General features: G+C 38.0%; 1 protein-coding gene across 2 annotated transcripts; it reads right to left on the bottom strand.

Annotated features, from left to right (window-relative positions):
• Positions 1–10,935: 10,935 nt before the first annotated feature.
• ABHD13 (abhydrolase domain containing 13) lies at positions 10,936–18,952 on the bottom strand. Of its 2 annotated transcripts, none has more exons than XM_059820116.1 (2): positions 18,893–18,952; positions 10,936–12,277 (listed from the first exon to the last, which is right to left on the bottom strand). In XM_059820116.1, exon 2 carries the CDS (start codon positions 12,240–12,242, stop codon positions 11,229–11,231), a length of 1,014 nt encoding a protein of 337 aa, XP_059676099.1. In that variant the 5' UTR covers positions 12,243–12,277; positions 18,893–18,952; the 3' UTR covers positions 10,936–11,228. The 2 variants fall into 2 exon arrangements, with proteins under 2 accessions (XP_059676099.1, XP_009818845.1); XM_009820543.2 differs by lacking the exon at positions 18,893–18,952 and adding an exon at positions 17,111–17,136.
• Between the last annotated feature and the right edge of the window lie 243 nt (positions 18,953–19,195).

Raw genomic sequence — 19,195 nt, 5'->3', positions numbered from 1 at the left:
TCTTCCTCCTTTCACTTTCAACTATTTATGTATGTGCAGCTTGCTATTACAGTTTCCATTATCTTTAACTTTAGGCACAGCCGGTACCACTGGTAATTTAGAGCCTTATCTAGAAGTGCAGAAACAATGTAAAGTTTCCTGGCAGCATATCATCCAGTGCTACTTAAAAGACATACACGTATGACAATGCGTGTGCCTCTGTGTGTGTGTAGGTATATAGATGTACATTATAGCATATATATTAATATAGATATTCATATCTAAAATGCCTACATGCCTACAGAGGGGACAATCTGTTCAAACAAATTTTTTTGTGGTTTCCTAAACACTATAGTGAAAAATATTCCCAGGTATGAGTAACAAATTACTGGTTTCTCAACTGTATGACGTTGCAGTTTCTGCAGTTCTGTTCATCATGCTAGCTGGAAAACAGATGACTTTTTATTAAACTCATCTAAAAAATGTAGTTTCTCTACAGAATTCAAGGACCTGGATTAATGCAAAAGGGGACACAGAGAAGTGGGGAGAGGAAACTTCGGGCAGGAGGGGGAACTAGAAGGGGTGAAAACTAGAGGATGGGAAAGAATAAGAGAGGGGAAAATAAGAATGGGGGGAAGGGCAGAGGAATATAAAAGGAAAATAACATTTAGAGAATTTAAAAAAACCCAACAAACTTTAAACATGCATACTTAAGTTTTTCAGGTGAATCCTGAGTGTCTGGCTTAAGCTCATCTTTTTAAGATTTTACTAGTCCTTTCATCTTAAAATCCTGCATTAGGCATTCCTTTCTTCTCTGCAGTAGCAAGGCTACCTAAATATCCCAAACATGTTCATATGCTTTTTGCATTGTCTTCTCACACAAAATTAAAGTTTACTCCTTTGTTAAAAGTTTCAGTGGTCTAGGACAAAAAAAAAAGATCAAAAAGCATCACAGTTAGGGCTAAAATCAACAAGTCAACCCCCCCACTGGAATCTATATTTTTTTACCGTGTAAGTAAACTTTATCTTTGCAAGAGAGAGAACTTTTACAGGTCTGTCTGAATACTGTTTAATGAATCCTGATGGCAACATTTGTCAGAGTAGTTCAGCTCAAGTTGATTCTGTTGGGAAGGAGAAAGAAGAAGGAGCAACAATAGAGTAACAACTTCCGTAGCCTCTCCCACTGCTGTTTCTTAAAACTATGAGAAATTGAGGGTTATTATAAGCTTTATCATCTTCCGTTGTGATGCAAGGTACTCATTTCCTTACTTTGCTGCCTCTAGCAACCACCCAATATTCTGCACAGACAAGTAATTCTTCTCCTAAATGCAGAGGAAAAAAAAATTATACCATGTACCTTAACATGCCCTTAGAAGGCACGTACATACTGGGAGAAACAATGCAGAAACCAGTGCAGGGTGGAATAAGAGCAGAATACCATACCATTTCTGTACCTATTTTCAAGGCTAAGTTAAGGTGTAAATGGGGCTGCATTTTGAAGGAAATGTAAGATGAACTAAGGTAGGTTTTTTGGAACAGAATAAGCAATTATTAGAACTAAGCAGACATGCCTTGAACTATCACTAGACATCAGAACATTACCAGCCTAGTACTGACTGTTCCAAAAATAAAATAATATGGCAGTTGGAAAAGAAGTGCTATTTAAGAAAATTAAACCAAGGGAAAGAATGAAAGTTATCAACTAGCTATCTAGGAATACTGAGAAACAATTGGCCGGTGACGTCTCTGTGGTCATTAACATACAAGAAAATAACAGACAGGTATATAATTAGCATCCCTCTAGTCGCTTCTAGAGAAAATAGACTGTTCCCAGCCTCCACACCTTCTTTAAATGGGGTCATTATTTGGGCTGACAAAATAATTGTAGTGACACAGACTCCTGTAAGACATCTGGCTTTGCCTTGCTTATCATTCTGATAAATGAGAATTTCAAAGGGGAGATGAGGAAAATCAGAACAGCCCACACATCGCAAATTGTTAAATTCAACGGGTATTTCTAGTTGAGTATCAAAGACATCACTCTGTTTGCAACCTTGTGTTGTTCTATAGTTTCATAAGCAGTTAAGTGATTTGAAAGAAAATAAAATTTTAGACAACTTTTGTGATGACAAAAACATAGTGGAACAATCAATAATGACAGTGAGAGAGCAATCATGAAAAACAACATGAATTGCCTAGAAATACACTTAGTTGAACAACTTCCATTTTAACACAATCAAATGAAGCTTCAGTAAATTGCGGACTACTAATTGCATTGAAGTAAAAACTCAGAAAAATTGCTTAAAAAAACAAACAAAAAACCCCATGCTAGTTGCAGAGCCTAGAGTGTGGAGTCGATGCCTTGATGCTTGCCACTATGTCTTGTCATAACATACTGTCCTCATGATTCCTCTTGTTGGCAGAGCTGCAAAGTAGTCCTGAACCTGCTTAAAGCAAAGTCAGTAAGATGAACACACATGCAGTTTCTTCTGTGTTTTAAACTAAGGTATGACTAAAGAAGACTAAGGAGTGCTCAGATTAGCCTTCCATTAGCAGACATGGGAGGGTGTTGACTCCAGATGAACACAAGCTCTCAGTGGAACTTAATCCTTGAAATGAAAGTTTAAGATTTGGATACCTAAGCTAAGCTGGAGCAACATATTAAGCAAAAATAAGAGGTAACAGTAACCGTGCTGCTGTATCGACAAAGCTGTATGCATATAGTTATGACTGCCAAAACTGAACAGTGAAAAGGGTTCAGAACAAAAATCTGGAATGAACATAAGAAGCCTAAAGAACTCATCATGGAAAGGGTATTCACTTTGTGGTTAGCAGCCTGTTTTTACCGGCCAGCTTCCCTGAAAACCCCTTTGCAAAAGTTTGTACCGTATTACCTGGTTTTGGCTCAAGACATGCATGCTACGCTACACATGCCTGCAGTAAAACCTTAGGGCAACAAGTGACAACTTCAAGCCCAGTTCAAAGCAGCATTTTCCAAACCATTTCTAAAAAAGAAAATGCCACTGCTTTAAACTGCAGAAACCTAGTCCTGGCCATCTAACTCCGGATGCAAATAGGAAGAAACCCTTATAATAAAGGTATTCTGAAAATATGGTCCTATTTTGCATGCACAATACAGTTGATCCATGCACACACAGTGAATCCAACCATTTAGTGCCTCCTTAACCCAAAGAATGAGCTACGTTGAACACTCAGGTTGACTGACTAAGGGACCTCTTTAATTTAGCCAAGGAAAACTGTTAAGAAATGCCTTGGCTAGTCTAAGAATTTTATTTAACCAAGTCTTTTACTTTTTGGAAAAAGAGCGAACTTTTACCTAAAACTCAAAATAAGAAGAAAAAAAACCATTACCACTAATGGCGAGAATGTTTCACTCAGGGAAATGGATTCTTGAACAAAATCAAGGCTGGTTAAACCTTCCAGGATGTTACAGCAGAAACAAACCCTGTAATTTCTGCAAGCAATTAATTTTCTTCATTTCCGTTATGCAGCGTATCAGATTAAATTATCAAGATGGGCCCTGCTAACCTGCAAAGTTGTAAAACATCTTCACTACATCTGCGGGGAACCAAGGCAGAGATAGTAAGCAATCACACAGGAAATTTGTGGTTGAAGCAGAAACTGAACTCTTGATTTCCTGAAATCCTGTACTGTACTTTAACCACAAATGCATCTTCTTTGAGGGGGAGGAAAATCTCATAATGAGGTTTAACATATAAAGAGAAGCAGATGATTTGAATATGAAGACTTGGATGAAAAAACAATTTACTGAAGAAATGTAAAAGTTTATTTAAAAACAAATGTTCTGTTTTTAAAAGGGAGGTTGTGCAGATGCTGCAACCCAGAGATCCAGGCAAATGTCAATGGCCATACTAAAAGTACGCCTCCAGTGGCAAAGGTTCAACTTCACATACTTCTGAAGTAGCCACAAAATGGAACTGGTCCCTGCGGTTATTACAAAAAGAAAGAGCCCACGATAGCTTGCCTTACTACACAAGACAGTGCATAACAGATAGAAGAGCAAAGAATAAGCAAAGGTTCCATTTTAAACACACTTAATTTCAAGTCCTTTCTGAAGATGGACAAAATGGATGGACTATTTTGGAGGAGATCAGAATAAATCCTGTGTGAGTTTTCTGCTGTTACAGCTATCTGTATTAAGAGTATTCACAGACAGCCCTCTGAAACAGTACACATTCCCTTCAAGGGCAGTTAATTAGCTCTTTTGGCCATTAACTGCAATTTACACAGTAGCAAAAGCAGGTAAGTTCGTGCCTCACATATAGATCAAAAAATCACTCTATTTGTGGATATTGTGCTCCTGTGGCTGTGTATCTTGCATCCTATTATCTCAAATTTCTGGAAGCTGTTGAATACCTTGCAAGTAAAGGATGTAATGTACTAACAGTTAAAGCCTTATATGATATATTACTTTCTTAAAAGGGGAAAAAAAAATCCTACGAGATTTTTCTGAAGCAAAAGGGTATTCTTTTCTCTTTGTCTCCTAATTTCAAAATTGCCTAGGATAACATGAGTATGTCTGCACACTTTAGACATGCCATGCTTCATTGATTCTTATTGTCTAAGACTTTATTTCTCTAGACATCTAGACAATTTGGGTCCAAATCTGGCATGCATACTACACAAAGTAAATATACAGCTGACTTGCTGCCATCATTACTTTTTACATGGTTATTACAGTGCTTTCAAAGAGAATAGGAAATGGCATAGGAAGATAAAGCAATTATTATAGGTGTCTTTCAAAGTATGCAGCAGAACCAACAAGAAATACGAAATAGTTTTTAAAATATGTAAAATATAAAAAGAAAACATGAGCTTTATATACCACAGCAGCTTAATGCCAGCCTCCTCCCCTTCCCCCCCCCCCCCCAACCCCATGATGTTATAGCAATTCCTTCTTACTGCACAGGGAAAAAGGAGCTCTGTCATACATCTGTAGCTCACTTCTCTTACAGTCTCACTGGCTTGGCTATCCAGCAACATGGAGTATTGCATTTCTCCACCTCTTCGACACTATGCAACTTGACAGATTTTGCACACATGGCCTAAAAATGCATTTGTATGGTAGCAAAATAAACAAGGAGCCATGGCCTTTCATGTGGGAGTGGCTACTCTTCTTTTGCTACGGTCTGTGAACCTTTAATAAAAGGCACAGGACAGGGATCCAAGTATTTTCAAATCATAGCATTATTTCTTCATAGCTGCAGCTAATTGCTACACTGTCCATGGACAGAAAGGGAAGGGTTCTCTGCCTGACCTTTCCTTTTGAATTTTTGTAAATAATTAGCCCACACCAGATGTAAGCATAATGCAAAACAGCTGTAGAACTTCCTTTCTTTCTTTCTGTCTTCAAGCAGCAAAATCTGTTCCTTAGTTGCTCGTCAAAACTAGTGGCAACATCTCTCTGAACTTGGTATGTGAACCCACGTAGATTTTATGTCAGCAGCCTTGCAGTTTCGCATTATTCAGCTCATTGATTAAGATTATTAAAGATGCATCTCCCACTATTATGAGTGAAACCATGTTCTGATACATTAAAACCAGGTCTGCTCTAAGCTGTATTGCCTTTCGGAGAAAGAAAAGTTGCTGTTTTTCAAGCCACAGGAGAGTTACTCTGTCCCGACCCAAGCTGAAGCATAACAAATTAATCACATTAAGGTTTTCAAAACATTTCCAGAAAATATTCAGTGTATCTTCCTTATCTACTTACAGAGACAGAACTCTGTAAAAAGTCTAAAACAAAGACCCTGAATAGGGACCAACAAAAGGATTTAAAGCTCTGGCATGTTCACTATCTTTGGAGCAAACAATTTTTGCTTAGCCGATGATTCAGTATTTTCTCAAAACCTTACCTGCCTATACTTGACCGTTTTAACAGACAGCAAATCCCCTGCCTTTGGTTCAGGTTTAATTTCCAGCATTTTATTTTAGATGTTCATATGCCCTTATGAATGTTTACTATGATTTAAGCAGTACTTGCAAATTCTGAGAGAAATTCAAACGCTGTATTTTACCTTTGCCTATCAGATCTGAAGGCCTATACATATCTACTAAGCAAATGAATATAACATCATGAGACATTCTGGGACACAGTTTATGTTGCACTTTGTAGCCCAGCTGCTTATCAATTTTCAAGTAAGAAAAAGCAAATACAAGTCTTGTATTCTTCAGAGTAGCACTATGCAAGTAAGGTTTAGTGACACAGTTCACAAGACAGCAAACTGCTTTTCATTCAAGGGCAGTACTCACATGAAGTACTCAAATCTGAGCTGCTCCTTTACTTTCATTGCTTCCTTTTCAAGAAGGAACCTACCCCTGTTTTCTAGGTATTGGGTTAAAATTGAACTATAAGCCTTGCAGTAATCCAGGAGAGGACACACATTTTGCAGCTTTAGAAAAGACAGCAGTAAATCCTTATTTTCTGGGTATTTCTCATTAACCACGCAGGATGGGAGCAGAGGTGATACAAGCTTAGTTACACATTTCTCCATAAGAAAGTAGAAATTGCTTCAGCCCAAGTAACCTGCTGCAGCTACTTAAATTAACTATAAACCTGCTAGAGTGCCATTATAGCATTTAAAACTGACATTTAAAATATTACCAGCAGCAGGTGGTAAACCTAGTCAGAAACACTTAAAAGTATTTCCTAAGTGACATACTATTTAGACCATCTCTCAGTCTCCCAGATAAAAGAGAAGTTTTGAAATGCAGAATGCATTAGAAAGTGATGGGGAGCTACTGCATATCAGTTTTACTTATTAACACTTCCTGAAAGTGAAGACACGTGACAAAACTTAGCAATAGATATTTGTAATACAGTTTTTTCCTGCTGTAATAGCTTTCCACAAATGCCGCATCTAACAATGCAGATGTCTATTCCACGTGCTCTGGTTTTAGTGAGTAACTGAAAATGGTACTTTCAGGTTGATCAGTTACCATGCATACAAAAATACTCCTGTACACATACTGAAGACAGGCCACAGACTAGAACAAGACATTAACAGCACTTTTAATGTATCAATTTATTGCATATGTCAGTACATAAAAATAGAAAAGTGTTTTCTGTAAAATTAATTTTATTGTAAAAACCAGACTAGAATGAGAATGTAAACCTTTGCCACGATCAGCACATATACAGTAACATTTACGCTTTGTCTACAAAACTTAAGAATACTTTATAAGACATTTTTGCTTTAACTATATACTAAAGAAAAATCAAATAAAAAGCTTACATCATATATTCAATGACTGTTTCTGAATCCAAAACACATGTTACTTAGAACTTGAATACACTATCTCTATTTACACTTCTGTGGGGTTGAACTCTAAACTATACAAGCAGGATGGCATTGTAAATTATTCTTAATGGGATACATCAGGTTGATCCCACTACATGCAAGAGGCACTGATTTTATATTTGGCAGAAGTGCCCCTAGCAAAATCACCTGTCATTAACAAAAATAAAAATGTACTTCAAGAATTGAATTCTGAAATACAAATGGAGGTATGTCTGCATCTTTCTGCTAATAGAAGAGACCATACCGTGGACTCTCAATTCAGCCTTGCATTCTTGACTGTGAATATCCAGTGTGACCCAAATGATTAGCTTAAAGATGCCGATATGCATATTTTGTATAGTTAATCCATCTGCCCTTCAACTGAGAGATTGTCCGTAGCCTACCAAATGTATTTGTGCTCTATTTCTAATTTTACCTGAGAAATGGACATGAGGACAGCTACACCAGTTAACATTTCTTCAGGTGAAAGCATAGCTTATCTCTCTGCATTTCACAGTTCAGAAACAAATACTGGAAACGTAAACTTGGGTTAGCAGGAAGCCTCAAATATTTTCACTAATTAAAACCACACACACGAGTGCATACACAAGGTCTTATACTGGATGCTTCCTTACAAAGGACTCTTCTGCTGCAGCTGTTCCAGTTCAACTCCTGACCCCCCCTTTTCTTTTTTTTTGAATGGAAAGTTACTCTTATAAAAGACAATTCCTTTAATGAGCATATTGAAACCAAAAGGCTTTCTTACAAACCTGTGAAAAAAACTCAAGTTCCTCTTTCCAAACTAGAAATTTATATATACAGGACAAATACTTGGGAAACATCTACACAGAAATGGAGAACTCTTAAGAGAAAACATACAATGGTACTAAGTGGAATAAATGCAACAGTATCACAACACACCTTCTGGCAATTTAAAGTTATTACTATGTTGCTTGCAAGTTCACTGACCGAAGATGGCTTTTAGCAGCAGATGACTGTGAGTTTCCATCACAGATACCCTAAAATAAAAACAAGTCTTAACTTGTCAAAACACATTTCTTATCCCTTCTCCCATCCTTACAAGATAGTATGTACAGCAGTGGAATAACTGCATTAAAAAAAAGCGCATTTCCTTCCTATTTTCTTTCAGTGGATTTCATAGCCAATGCAATGAAAAATAGAATAACATTCATTCATTCACAAGTGTATGCACCCAATCCATTAATGGAGAAGTAAAAATGCGCGCGTATGGAAGAAACCACATGGAGTAAAAAGGATGCATATATGACAGTTGTGTCTTCTCATACCTGATTCTTGCAAAATCAGGCAACGTTTCATCTTTATGTCCTGCAGACAATATAGTGAAAAGATATGGCTTGATAATCAAAAGCAAGGTTTCGATACAGTTCACTTTGAACAGCTCCAGATTGCCATAATCTAACGCCACATATTCGACTTAGCAACTGTGTGCCTAAATAAGAATCCTTCCTTTGTACGTAAGCGCCACACAATACTGGGGGCATGCTGGGTTAAGGTTTTTGTTTGTCTTTGATTGGCGGGAAGTGGGGTAAAAGGTCATGTTACTTTAGAAATCGACATTTTATGAGAAAACAATGGTATTTAATGCCAAGTTATGACAACTTCCGAAACAATTATTTACTTTCCCTTCATTCTGTCTCCAACAAGTAAGCTGTTCTTTTGACTTTATCAACTTTTTAGAACAGCAGTATTAGCCCACTTATTTTCCTTCTCTCCCTCCACCTTGCTTCTAAAGCGATGTGCAGTAGCTGAAACAATCTATGCAAGCAGCTCACATTGTCACTTTAGAAAACATCAGGGAATGGGAATGCTATGTCTACGAACTCCCTTCTGCTGTATAAACACACCCTAGCCAAACTTCATGAATACAGCTTCCTCACCCACCTCCCCCCCCAAAAAATACCACCACTGGAAGGCTGAGAAGGTAAGTTTTGGTTTCATTCAGATTTAAAACTATGCTCTGCCTGTGATTTTAGGTTTAGAGATCCAAAAAGGGCTATAGCTTTTTTCAATCAACTCTAAGAAAACCTTAATAATAGTATGACAAAAGATACTTACCAGAGAAAGCTGCAACTTCTGGTATGTATTTGTTTATTTAAAAAAAAAAAAAAAAAGAAAAATCAGTTTTAAGTAAATAAGTATCACCGTATCTACAAATTGCTGACAACTATTTCCCACGTGTACGTAAGACCTGTAACTCCACGTAATAAGTTTTAGGAGGCATAACCATTAAGGCACCAGTTCAGGAAAGCAGTTTTATTCAACCAGACAAATTAAGCACAAGCTTAAAATACCACTGTCCATCAGGAAACAGATTTTAAGTGTGTGCTGAGATGCTTTTCTGAATCGGGAAAACATAGCAGAAAAGTTTATTTAAAAATTTCAAGGGCAATTGTACAGATTGTGTGGAAGATTTTCCACGGTTCATTCTTCGCATAAAAAAAAAAATATTTTGAGGAGGCAAACTATCAACTGCAGCAAATGAGAAATTAAACCTGCACAAGAAATTTGAACCGCCCCACACTCCAATACAGACTGAGCTAACAGCATACAACTTTGCTATGACTACCTAGGATAAAGACCCCTAAAAATAGTAATAAAAAACCCAACATTCAGTCAGAATCAAACTCTCTCAATTTAAGTATCAATGGCTCTGAAACGGTGAGATACTAACTTCAAAAATCCCAGAAGAGCTAAAGAAAAGTCACTTCTGCTGATGCTTAGGCTACTTCCACATAGTACAACAGAACTTCAAGACTTTTTGCAAGTAAATGGGTAAAAGTGTTAAAATAAATGTCGTCTCTTTCAGACTAAGCTTACGTCTATGAAGTTTAATGCACTGCTTCTTTTTGTTATCTTTACTATAACAACTGTATACATTAATCTCCAATCATGTGATCATCGGTAATTATTTGGCTGTCTTTTGGAGGTATAAATAAAGGGCACAGACACTTAACTACACCAGCCTGAAAATGGAACACAAATACATACTTTCACCTTGTATGACACTCCTTTCTATCACACCACCCACTCTGCCTTGGGAAGTCACACCTCAAATACACAAGCAGACTAATAACAGCAAGTAGTTTGCCTGTACGTTAGTGAGGATAGCTTGGGGCGGAAAGGAGCTTAGATCACACTGCTGTCTTTTTGAAGGTTACTTCTATTTTCTGTGAAGAAATTGCCTGGGCAAAATCCTCAAGCCATGATGTTTAGGCACATACAACTTTCTGGGCACTGTTATAATACAATTAGTAAAATGAAAACAGGGAAAGTGTCTTTTCCTCTTCAGTTGCAGTTTGAAATATACATATGTATGCATAACCATAAAAATAGTAATAACCCAGGATAGTAGTATACCTGCAAATATACTCTACCATTAATGTTATTTTATATTATTTAGCATATTAAAGACTCCCCACCTTGCATAATATAAAAATTCAAGGAATAAAACACTAATTTCATGCATGGTACACTTCAAATAAACTCTAAGAGAAACAACAAATCATTGTGCTAACCATGACTGTCCAAAAAGCTCACAGATACAGCAGTGAATACTGAAGAGCCTCCCGTTGTTCCAAACTAATACATTCTGTACTACTTTTGTAGCAAGTTCCTTTAATAGCATCCATTGTACATATTAAACAAATGGAATATATGGACAGAGATACCAAAAAAGTATGAGAAAGACATAAAATGGTTCATTTACAATGCTGCAAATGTAAAAGTTATCTGGAACATCTTAATAAAGCATCAGACCTTTCCAAGTTTAATTTCACTCTTTAGGCAAGTACAGACATGACATACATTTAAAAATGGACATTCTTTTACCACTTTTCACAAATCAAGGTACAGTGCAGGTACTCCCCCCACCCCAAAGAAGAATACCAATTATATTATTGTTACGTTAGATGACGTTTTCGCCATTTCTTCAGGGGAGTGACTCTTTATTACTTCTTTGATGAACTGTTCAAGTGCAGTGAAATAACCCTGGCACTGCCAAGTGTCGTTATGAGTTCCATCAGGAAATATCGCCAATCTCTTAGTCCGAGCTGGGGATAATTCATAAAGTTGCTTCATCATAACTGGTGGAATTAACTGGTCAGACAACCCAGAGATGAAGAGAGAAGGCATTCTGCACTGAGAGATTTTTCTGTAGGACAGAAATTTATTTTTGTAGCACCATAAAGGAAGATATCTCATTGGAAAGAAAGAAAACAAAGTGCTGGCCATGTATGGGATGCTAAGAAAGGTGTTCTCCACCACGATGGCAGAAATCCTATGGGAATTTTCAGAAGCTAAATGAATAGCTACTGCTCCCCCCAAGGAACGGCCAAAAAGAAAAATTTTTGTTTTATCAAGATCAGACCGAGTCATCACATAGTCTAACACAGCCTCAGAATCTAAGTACAAACCTTCTTCACTTGCTTCTCCTTCACTTTTTCCATACCCTCTATAATCAACAAGAATTAAGTTTACTTTCAGGTTTACCAGCATTAACAAAGCATTTGGCAACCTGTGGCCAATGTTTCCTGCATTCCCATGAAAGTAAATGATGGTTGGAGAATACGCTGCATTGTCCCCTGTGTATCTCAGCAGAATAAGATTGAGAAGAACTCCATCTTTGGTTTTGATGAAGATATTTTCATGTGGTATACCAGTAGGCATAGGAACATAAAGGCGTGATGAAGAGGGCTGTTCAGGAAAGTAAAGCAGCACATCCTGGAACTTATATAATATACCCGCTATTGATACAAATATTAATATAAGTAGTATAATGCCTCCGTACAAGTGAAAAGTTACTATCAAGGGTAAAAGACAAATACGGCAGAGACTCCAAGACCAGGAAGCCAAAGCTAGTAGCCATCTTTTAACAAAGGTCCAAAGCATCCATGACTTTTCCATTGTAGTAGTCAGTGATCTTTTACTCCAAGTAAATCCTGTAGAAAAAACCCAAAAATATATGTATAAATATAGGGAAAAGAAAAATGAAGTGATTTAAGCATACATACTTGCAGAAGACTAATGGCAAGTCAATACATGAAAGCATAAACATCAGACTTGGTGGCAAACTCCCTTTGAATTTTTGGAAACCATTCAACTCAGTAAAACAAGCAGAAAAACAATCATAAGGAAAAGGCTTTAGAACTCTTCAAAATCCCATTTACATTATTTCAGCAGGCAAGGTCTGTCAGTAGCACCAGAAAATTGGTTGACTGGGACCATAATGACTTATGCTTTCCCTCAGTCTTCCCTACCGACCAACAGAACAACCATATAGACTGTATCACCAGTTTGTCAAAGCTTCTCATATAAGTAATTCTAGAATCCAGAGAACACAAACAAAAATAGCCCTTATTTCTAAGTTGCTACTGATTAAGGCCAAGAGGAGCATTCAGTAAGCCTATGAGCTTCACTGTGCAACCAGTGGAGGCTCGCAATGCACACAGGGTCTGCTATCGTTTAGTAGCTGTGGTTCAGAATTTTGATCAACTGTGATTACAGAGCAACATGTAAACTGGTCAGAAGAAAGAGACTCCTCTATAGTAATATACTGCTTTGTAGCTACATTTCTGACAGCTGTTTTGCTGTATTTGGATTGGTTCTGATTTATAAGGATAGTTTTTCACTATCAGATCAGTAATCCATATTAAATCTTTAGCTGAACGGAAGACTGTCTCATCATACAAGACCACTGAAAACAGTCAGCTAACTACATTATTCTCTGAAAGCACAACTGCTGAAAAGTCCAAACATGAAAACAGACTCATGACAAAAACATACACACAGCATAAAATGAGGAAAGTGATGTTAATGATAATGGATTAAATCTTTCCAACCATAAGAGGCAGTTATGTCTGCAGCATACACAGAATCTCTCACATTATTCACTGCTGGGTTCAAGTATAATATGGAAATAGGCAAAAACTGCCAAACCTACATGAGAACAACAGTAACCGTTCAGTCACCACTGAATAACCATACGGCCTGGAAGTGACAACACAAGCTACTTGTTTAAGAACACTCTAAGTTATATATCAGATAATAATTACAGTTTGGACACGCTCAAAGTTATAACCTCCTAAAATGATGTTGTGCAGCAAGAAGCTGAATTAACTCCAAAGGAGTCTGACATGCAGAGATGCATCCAAGCACTCAATTAAGTCACAGGACCCACACCAAAATAAGCTGTATGGACTAATACTACTGGAGAGGGCTGCAACTGGACCAGCCATCTTGTTAGGATCAAGTGATAAAAGGTGACCTCTGCAGTCACAGCCTTTGCAATCCACAAATATGATAAGCACCCAATATGACCAGGAAAAACTGCCATCTCTAATTATTTTATCCAATAATTAGATATAAATCAGAAATGAAAATAAATCTGTTACACTATATAAAAGCTTAATTTCATGTTGCCTTTGGTTAATATGTGAATCCTAAGATATATCTACACCAAATAGGTAAGACTGGTGAAATATAAAGTAATTTAGACAGCAGTTATCCAACTTTGTTATATTATTTATGAGCTCACGTTCAATATCCACATCAAAGTATGCACACATATTGTCTATATGAAAATATAATTCTTGTCATCCATTTCTCTAGTAAAGAAGTCACAGTAACTAGAAGACACATAAAGTAGATACTTTAATTTGTAAAGAGAACTTCCTAATGAAGTTGACAAACATTTCCTGCATTATATTTCAAGACTATAAGAACACTGATAATGACACAGTAAAAACACTCTCCTTATCTATGCTATTCAAAATTTTGCCGACTTTCTTACAAAATGAAAGAGACTCCAAAAACAACTACTAAAACCCAAAGAGTCATAAAAATCTTACTTAAGGTGATTAAGTTTTGCAGATGGCTATCCCATATACACTAAGGATTGCTATTTGAAGACTGATACTCACAGCTGATTTTATAAGCTATGTTACTTGCATTTGTGCACAGCTTCCTATTTTCATTTTGGTAGGATAATATTATCCAAATGCTATACTACTGAGAAACTGCTGCTTACTTCTGATATATATATACATAGATATATATATAAAAACTTTGCTACTGGAATTACAAACCAATGCATCCTACAGTAGTTAGCAGGAAGGGTAAACTACACAGCCATAAATGTTTCATACTCACCTACATACTCAAGTAAAGCTGACTGCTCTAATGAACAACTACATGACTATTAAAGTTTTCTTCCCAGCTGTATGAAACTCCACTAGTTCCATCCATCTCCAGGCTTGAATCAGACCATGTCTCTTACTTCACATCTTACTGCAAGATATGTTAGCTGGAGAACTAAGATACAAGTTTTGCCTAGGTTCTTCCCCACCTCCTTCCAATACCAGTTGAAAGATCACTAGGAAAGAAAATGATGGTTTCTCAAACAAGCACACAGGCCTAGAAAAGACTCTAAACCAAGTCAATACAAGCTCATTCTCAATAAAGCTACAAACCATGCTTTCTATGGAGCCCAAAGTAGCAGGCCTTCCAAACATTACCTTGTTTGACCCGAACAGTAGAAGATAATACAAACAGAACCAAATTTTCACTTAAAGGTCATAAATAAAAAGGGTAAGCTAATATAGTAATTTTCACTGAGTGATAAGGTGCTCCTCCACAATTTTTGAAGTATATGAGATTTGAGACTACTCAACATACTGCAAGGCTACACACATGCAAAAAAAAAAAAATCTCTTCTTGGTCTTCATTTCCCATTACTGTTGTGGTGGATGGGAAGTTATAAACCTTTCAAAACAGTTTTCGATAGAACATCTTACAACACAAAAACTCTGTGTTGAATTATGAAGAGCATGTGTTGCAATTCCCTTGTATCTCTAATTTTTGTGACTAACAGGATGCCAGAATAATGAGGGAAAGGGAGGGGTGGATAGGGAAGTAAAGGGAGAACAATATATTTAGACTTTGATGTCTGAGCTGGTCAACCTGAGAAACAGAATGGACCCACCACGTGGACAAGTCTGTTTCTCTTTCTAGACAAGACTACTTCTGTTCCTAGACTACAAGAACCACTTACGGACGTGCTCCATAACTGCCTGATGTCCCAGTTAACTCAAGAAGCATGCACCCCTTTATGTCTTTTAGAAGAGAACTTCTTAATCAGTTTCTGTCATCTGCAAATATGACTAGAACATTTTTTTTTAATCGCTGACTGTTTAACAGGATTATCTCAGTTATATTGCCTTCTACTGTTAGAAGTATCACAGCTGTACAGAGAGATGGCATGAAACATCATCCATGTATTACAGATGGAGACACTGGAACCAAGGGAAGTCAGCAAGTTCGCCAGTGGAAGGCTAGTGGAAGTTCTGTTTCAGCCAGGGAAATAAGGTTTCTCTACAGTTTTCCTTTTCAAATCTCCTAGATAAAACATTAACCCCTTGGAAAACATTCTTGCTTCACTAAAAAGCCCTTGGTTTTTTGAAGGAACATTATATTTCAATTGTCATAACTTCGCCAATGACGTTTTCCTATAACAAGAAGTCACATCCCATTTTACAGCATACACAGCAACAGTATTTTACAACCACTGATTATTTAAACTAAGTTAGAGGCTATGAAAACAAGGATAAGGGAGATCTCTTTTTTTAAACTTGTCATGAAAGTCAATGCCTGTGACAAATATATGGTCATCAAGAGCAGAACCATATAGTTTTATCTGGTAGATGTTTTCCTAGGTAACTGTTATATTAATGGAAATTCCTACATAAGCTGTTCTTGTTCTTAGCTACTCTTACTACTAGAAAATATTTCCTAATACTTAACAGGAAGGGAGATTGAATAACTTAAATTATTTACTGCTAGTTCAATGTTTGTTAACCTCCAAATATGTAGCCTACCTTCAATTTCTCCAGACTATATAAACTCCGTTCCTTTGCATTCTCCTCACAGGTGTTCTCTTAGTCACAAATATGATCAGAGGTCTTTCCTCTAGCATCTATTTGCTTCACATTTCCTTCTGTCCCTCTGATAATGCTGCATTAGAAAGGCTAGCCTTTGTGAATGCTGGTGGTTCCTACAACTGGTTTTTTTTGATGATGCTTGTAAACTTAAGAAACAAGTGGAAGACAATATCGAAATACAAAGTTTATCATGGAAACCATCAACACAGAAGAACAGCAATGCAGCCCAATTCAACATTAAGACCTAACGAAAGTAAGACTTAGCTAGACTGCTGCTGTGCCTTTGGCTTAAAGGCCATCAAAGACCAGTTCAGTTTATACAGCCAAGGAACTGTATTGCCTCTCAAAACAGAAATGACATTTGGAAGTGATGAGTTTCAATTTTATGCCACAGGGATATACACATTGGTAGATAGGCACACACTTGTATCTATGTATCTCCACTGCTGAATCCGCAGTCCAGGAATGATTGCAGACCCCTATGTTCTATCAGATGAGCTACAAATCCCATAATTAAGTAACTACTGAAAATATAAATCACTCATAACAATAAAAATTCTGAGGAAAAAAATAAAGTCTTTATGATCAAGACATTTTATTAATATTCTGCTGCACCCTAATGCTATTTTTAAATGGTTAATGTCATTATCAACTGAAGTTCATAAAAACTCAAGTGCATACTTGGAGTACTTAAGAACAATTTTTCATTCATTTTGAATGGCAACTGAAATTAGTCTAGTACCTGCCACAAATTCTGCTGTATTTTTTGTCTTCGTCTGCATTTTTAATGTTAAAAAGTGCTATTTTCATACACTAATCACATTATAAAACATTTACCTTTGGATGTGATGATTTCCCAGGCTTCATCTCTGCCTGAAAGACAATTCCATTTATGAACTTTGAGTAAAATTGTTTTTGAATTACAAACATAATTATGGTTTGCCTTCAGTTACTTGAAAGAAAATTAACAAATGCTAACAGCCAATACCCCTAGAAGTTACATCTGCTTTGCTGATGAAACCGTACATATCATGTTCATGCTCCTCCTTCCAAGCTCAGCTCTTGTTTGAAATATCTGATAAACCTAAACCCAACATCTTATAATGAAGTTCAAGAATCACGTCGAAATGTCCTGGACTACACATCCAACACACAGTATAAAACATACATAATGCATAACAACAAAGTTATGATAGATTTACATTGCCTCCTTAAAGCTAACTTTTAGCATATAAGCAGCCTTAAAGTTAGTGCTAAAAAGAGCATTTGGGTGTTTAACGGCTGCTTTCTCATTAAAGAGGTTTTTTTTAAAAAAAGTTAGTTTTAACACTCCCTAAAATCCTTCAAATTTCATGGTTTGAAAACAAACAAAATGAGATATTTCTTAAGAACACAGAAAAATATCTGAAGACACCCATTTCTTTCTACAGCACTCCCTTCCCCTACGCTCCACCTCCTCCAGACACAAACAAGATTTACACAAGGTTTACATTTACTCATATTTATTGAGAAGACTTCTGTAAGTAGAAACATTAAGTCCTGAACTGTAAAAAAAATCGTTTCAGAGGAGGAAATAAAACATATGCATTTAGTAAGGACAGGAAAAATACACTTTCTTAGTGCTAAAATCTTACAGGGACTCTCATTAAAAAAACAGGTTAAACCAGCAAAGTAGCTACTCCCAGCGAAGGAAAAAGCAGAGTAAGAACAACTAAGTGTCAGACATTTAAGGGCTCTGGCTTTTAAAATCAGCAAGCCACTTCTCCTACTTATTTCAAACGGCAAACTTCCACAGCTCTGTATCAAGTGGTACACACTAAAAATTGAAAGTGTTTCCTTCTTAACTTCTATTATACTTCTTCTCCCAAGTGACAAATCTTAATGAAACTTACAAGCTTGCTTTGGATTATGATGGTACTGTGTAAAAAACCCAAAACAACAACAAAACAAGGACAGTTATCATATTAGAGACTTAGCTTTCTAGTGAGCATGGGCTCCTAAAACGTATTACTTTTCAAGCATGTTAAATTATTTCCATTTTTACTTGAAAGAAACATCCTGATCAGCCCTTTCAATATATTCACTTGGCACATTAAACAACATGAAAGTTCTCCTCATCCGCCCCATCTTCTACAAGCATCCTCATTTGCAGAAATTGTTCCATATGGCAGCAGAGACAAACGAAACACTAGAGCAAGATTTTGCTGCGAAGATGCAAAAGCTCTCCCAGGGCTTGGCAGGAAGGCACCTGAAGGAACTTTTAACGGCGCTGTCAAGGCAGCAGTCCCTCGGGAGAGACGTCCCTAAAGGCAGGCACAGGAGCCACACGCGCCCATGGGGCAGCACCCCGCCTGCCAGCCACTCCCGCCTAGAGAAGACCCACGTTTAGTCACGGCGAAACGCCAAACAGCAAATCAAAACCAGATCCGCCGGCCGCCCCCCCGCCGCCGGCCCGGCCCGGCCCGCTTCCAAGCGCCGCTTTCGCCCCCACAGGCGCGACCCGGCTCCCGCCCGCCCCGGCCCGGCCTTGCAGAGCCGGGACCGGCCCGCCACCTACCCCAACCGCCACCCTCTCCCCGCGGAGCGGGACCGGCCCGAGGCGAGGCAAGACCCACCCACCCGCCACATCCTCCCGTGGCGGCTGCCGCCGGCAGTGCCTCAGACCAGCACAGACCCCGACGCACAACTTCAACCACCGCTCCTTTCGAGACAGGAAGTCACGCTCGCTGCAGCTTCCGCTTCCGGGTCAGGGTCCGTGCTCGCCTTTTTCTCTCTGCCTTCCCCCGACCCGGGCACTGCCGCGTCGGGCTCTGCCAGCGCTTCCCCGCCGCGGCGGTAACTGTGCAGGCGCTGCCGTGATAGCCGGGGCCTCCCCGCGCGGCCAGAACCACTGCGTCCGGGGGAGGAGGTGCGGGCCGCGGC

Source organism: Gavia stellata, chromosome 1 (assembly GCF_030936135.1).
Source record: "Gavia stellata isolate bGavSte3 chromosome 1, bGavSte3.hap2, whole genome shotgun sequence".
In the NCBI taxonomy this organism is placed as follows: Eukaryota; Metazoa; Chordata; class Aves; order Gaviiformes; family Gaviidae; genus Gavia; species Gavia stellata.
Note: the sequence above shows the minus strand (reverse complement) of the source record. Positions and strands in the feature narration are given on the sequence as shown.

Bases quoted from the DNA above. Each gene is read 5' to 3' on its own strand.
- ABHD13 (XM_059820116.1), bottom strand. From the start codon at position 12,242: ATGGAAAAGTCATGGATGCTTTGGACCTTTGTTAAAAGATGGCTACTA.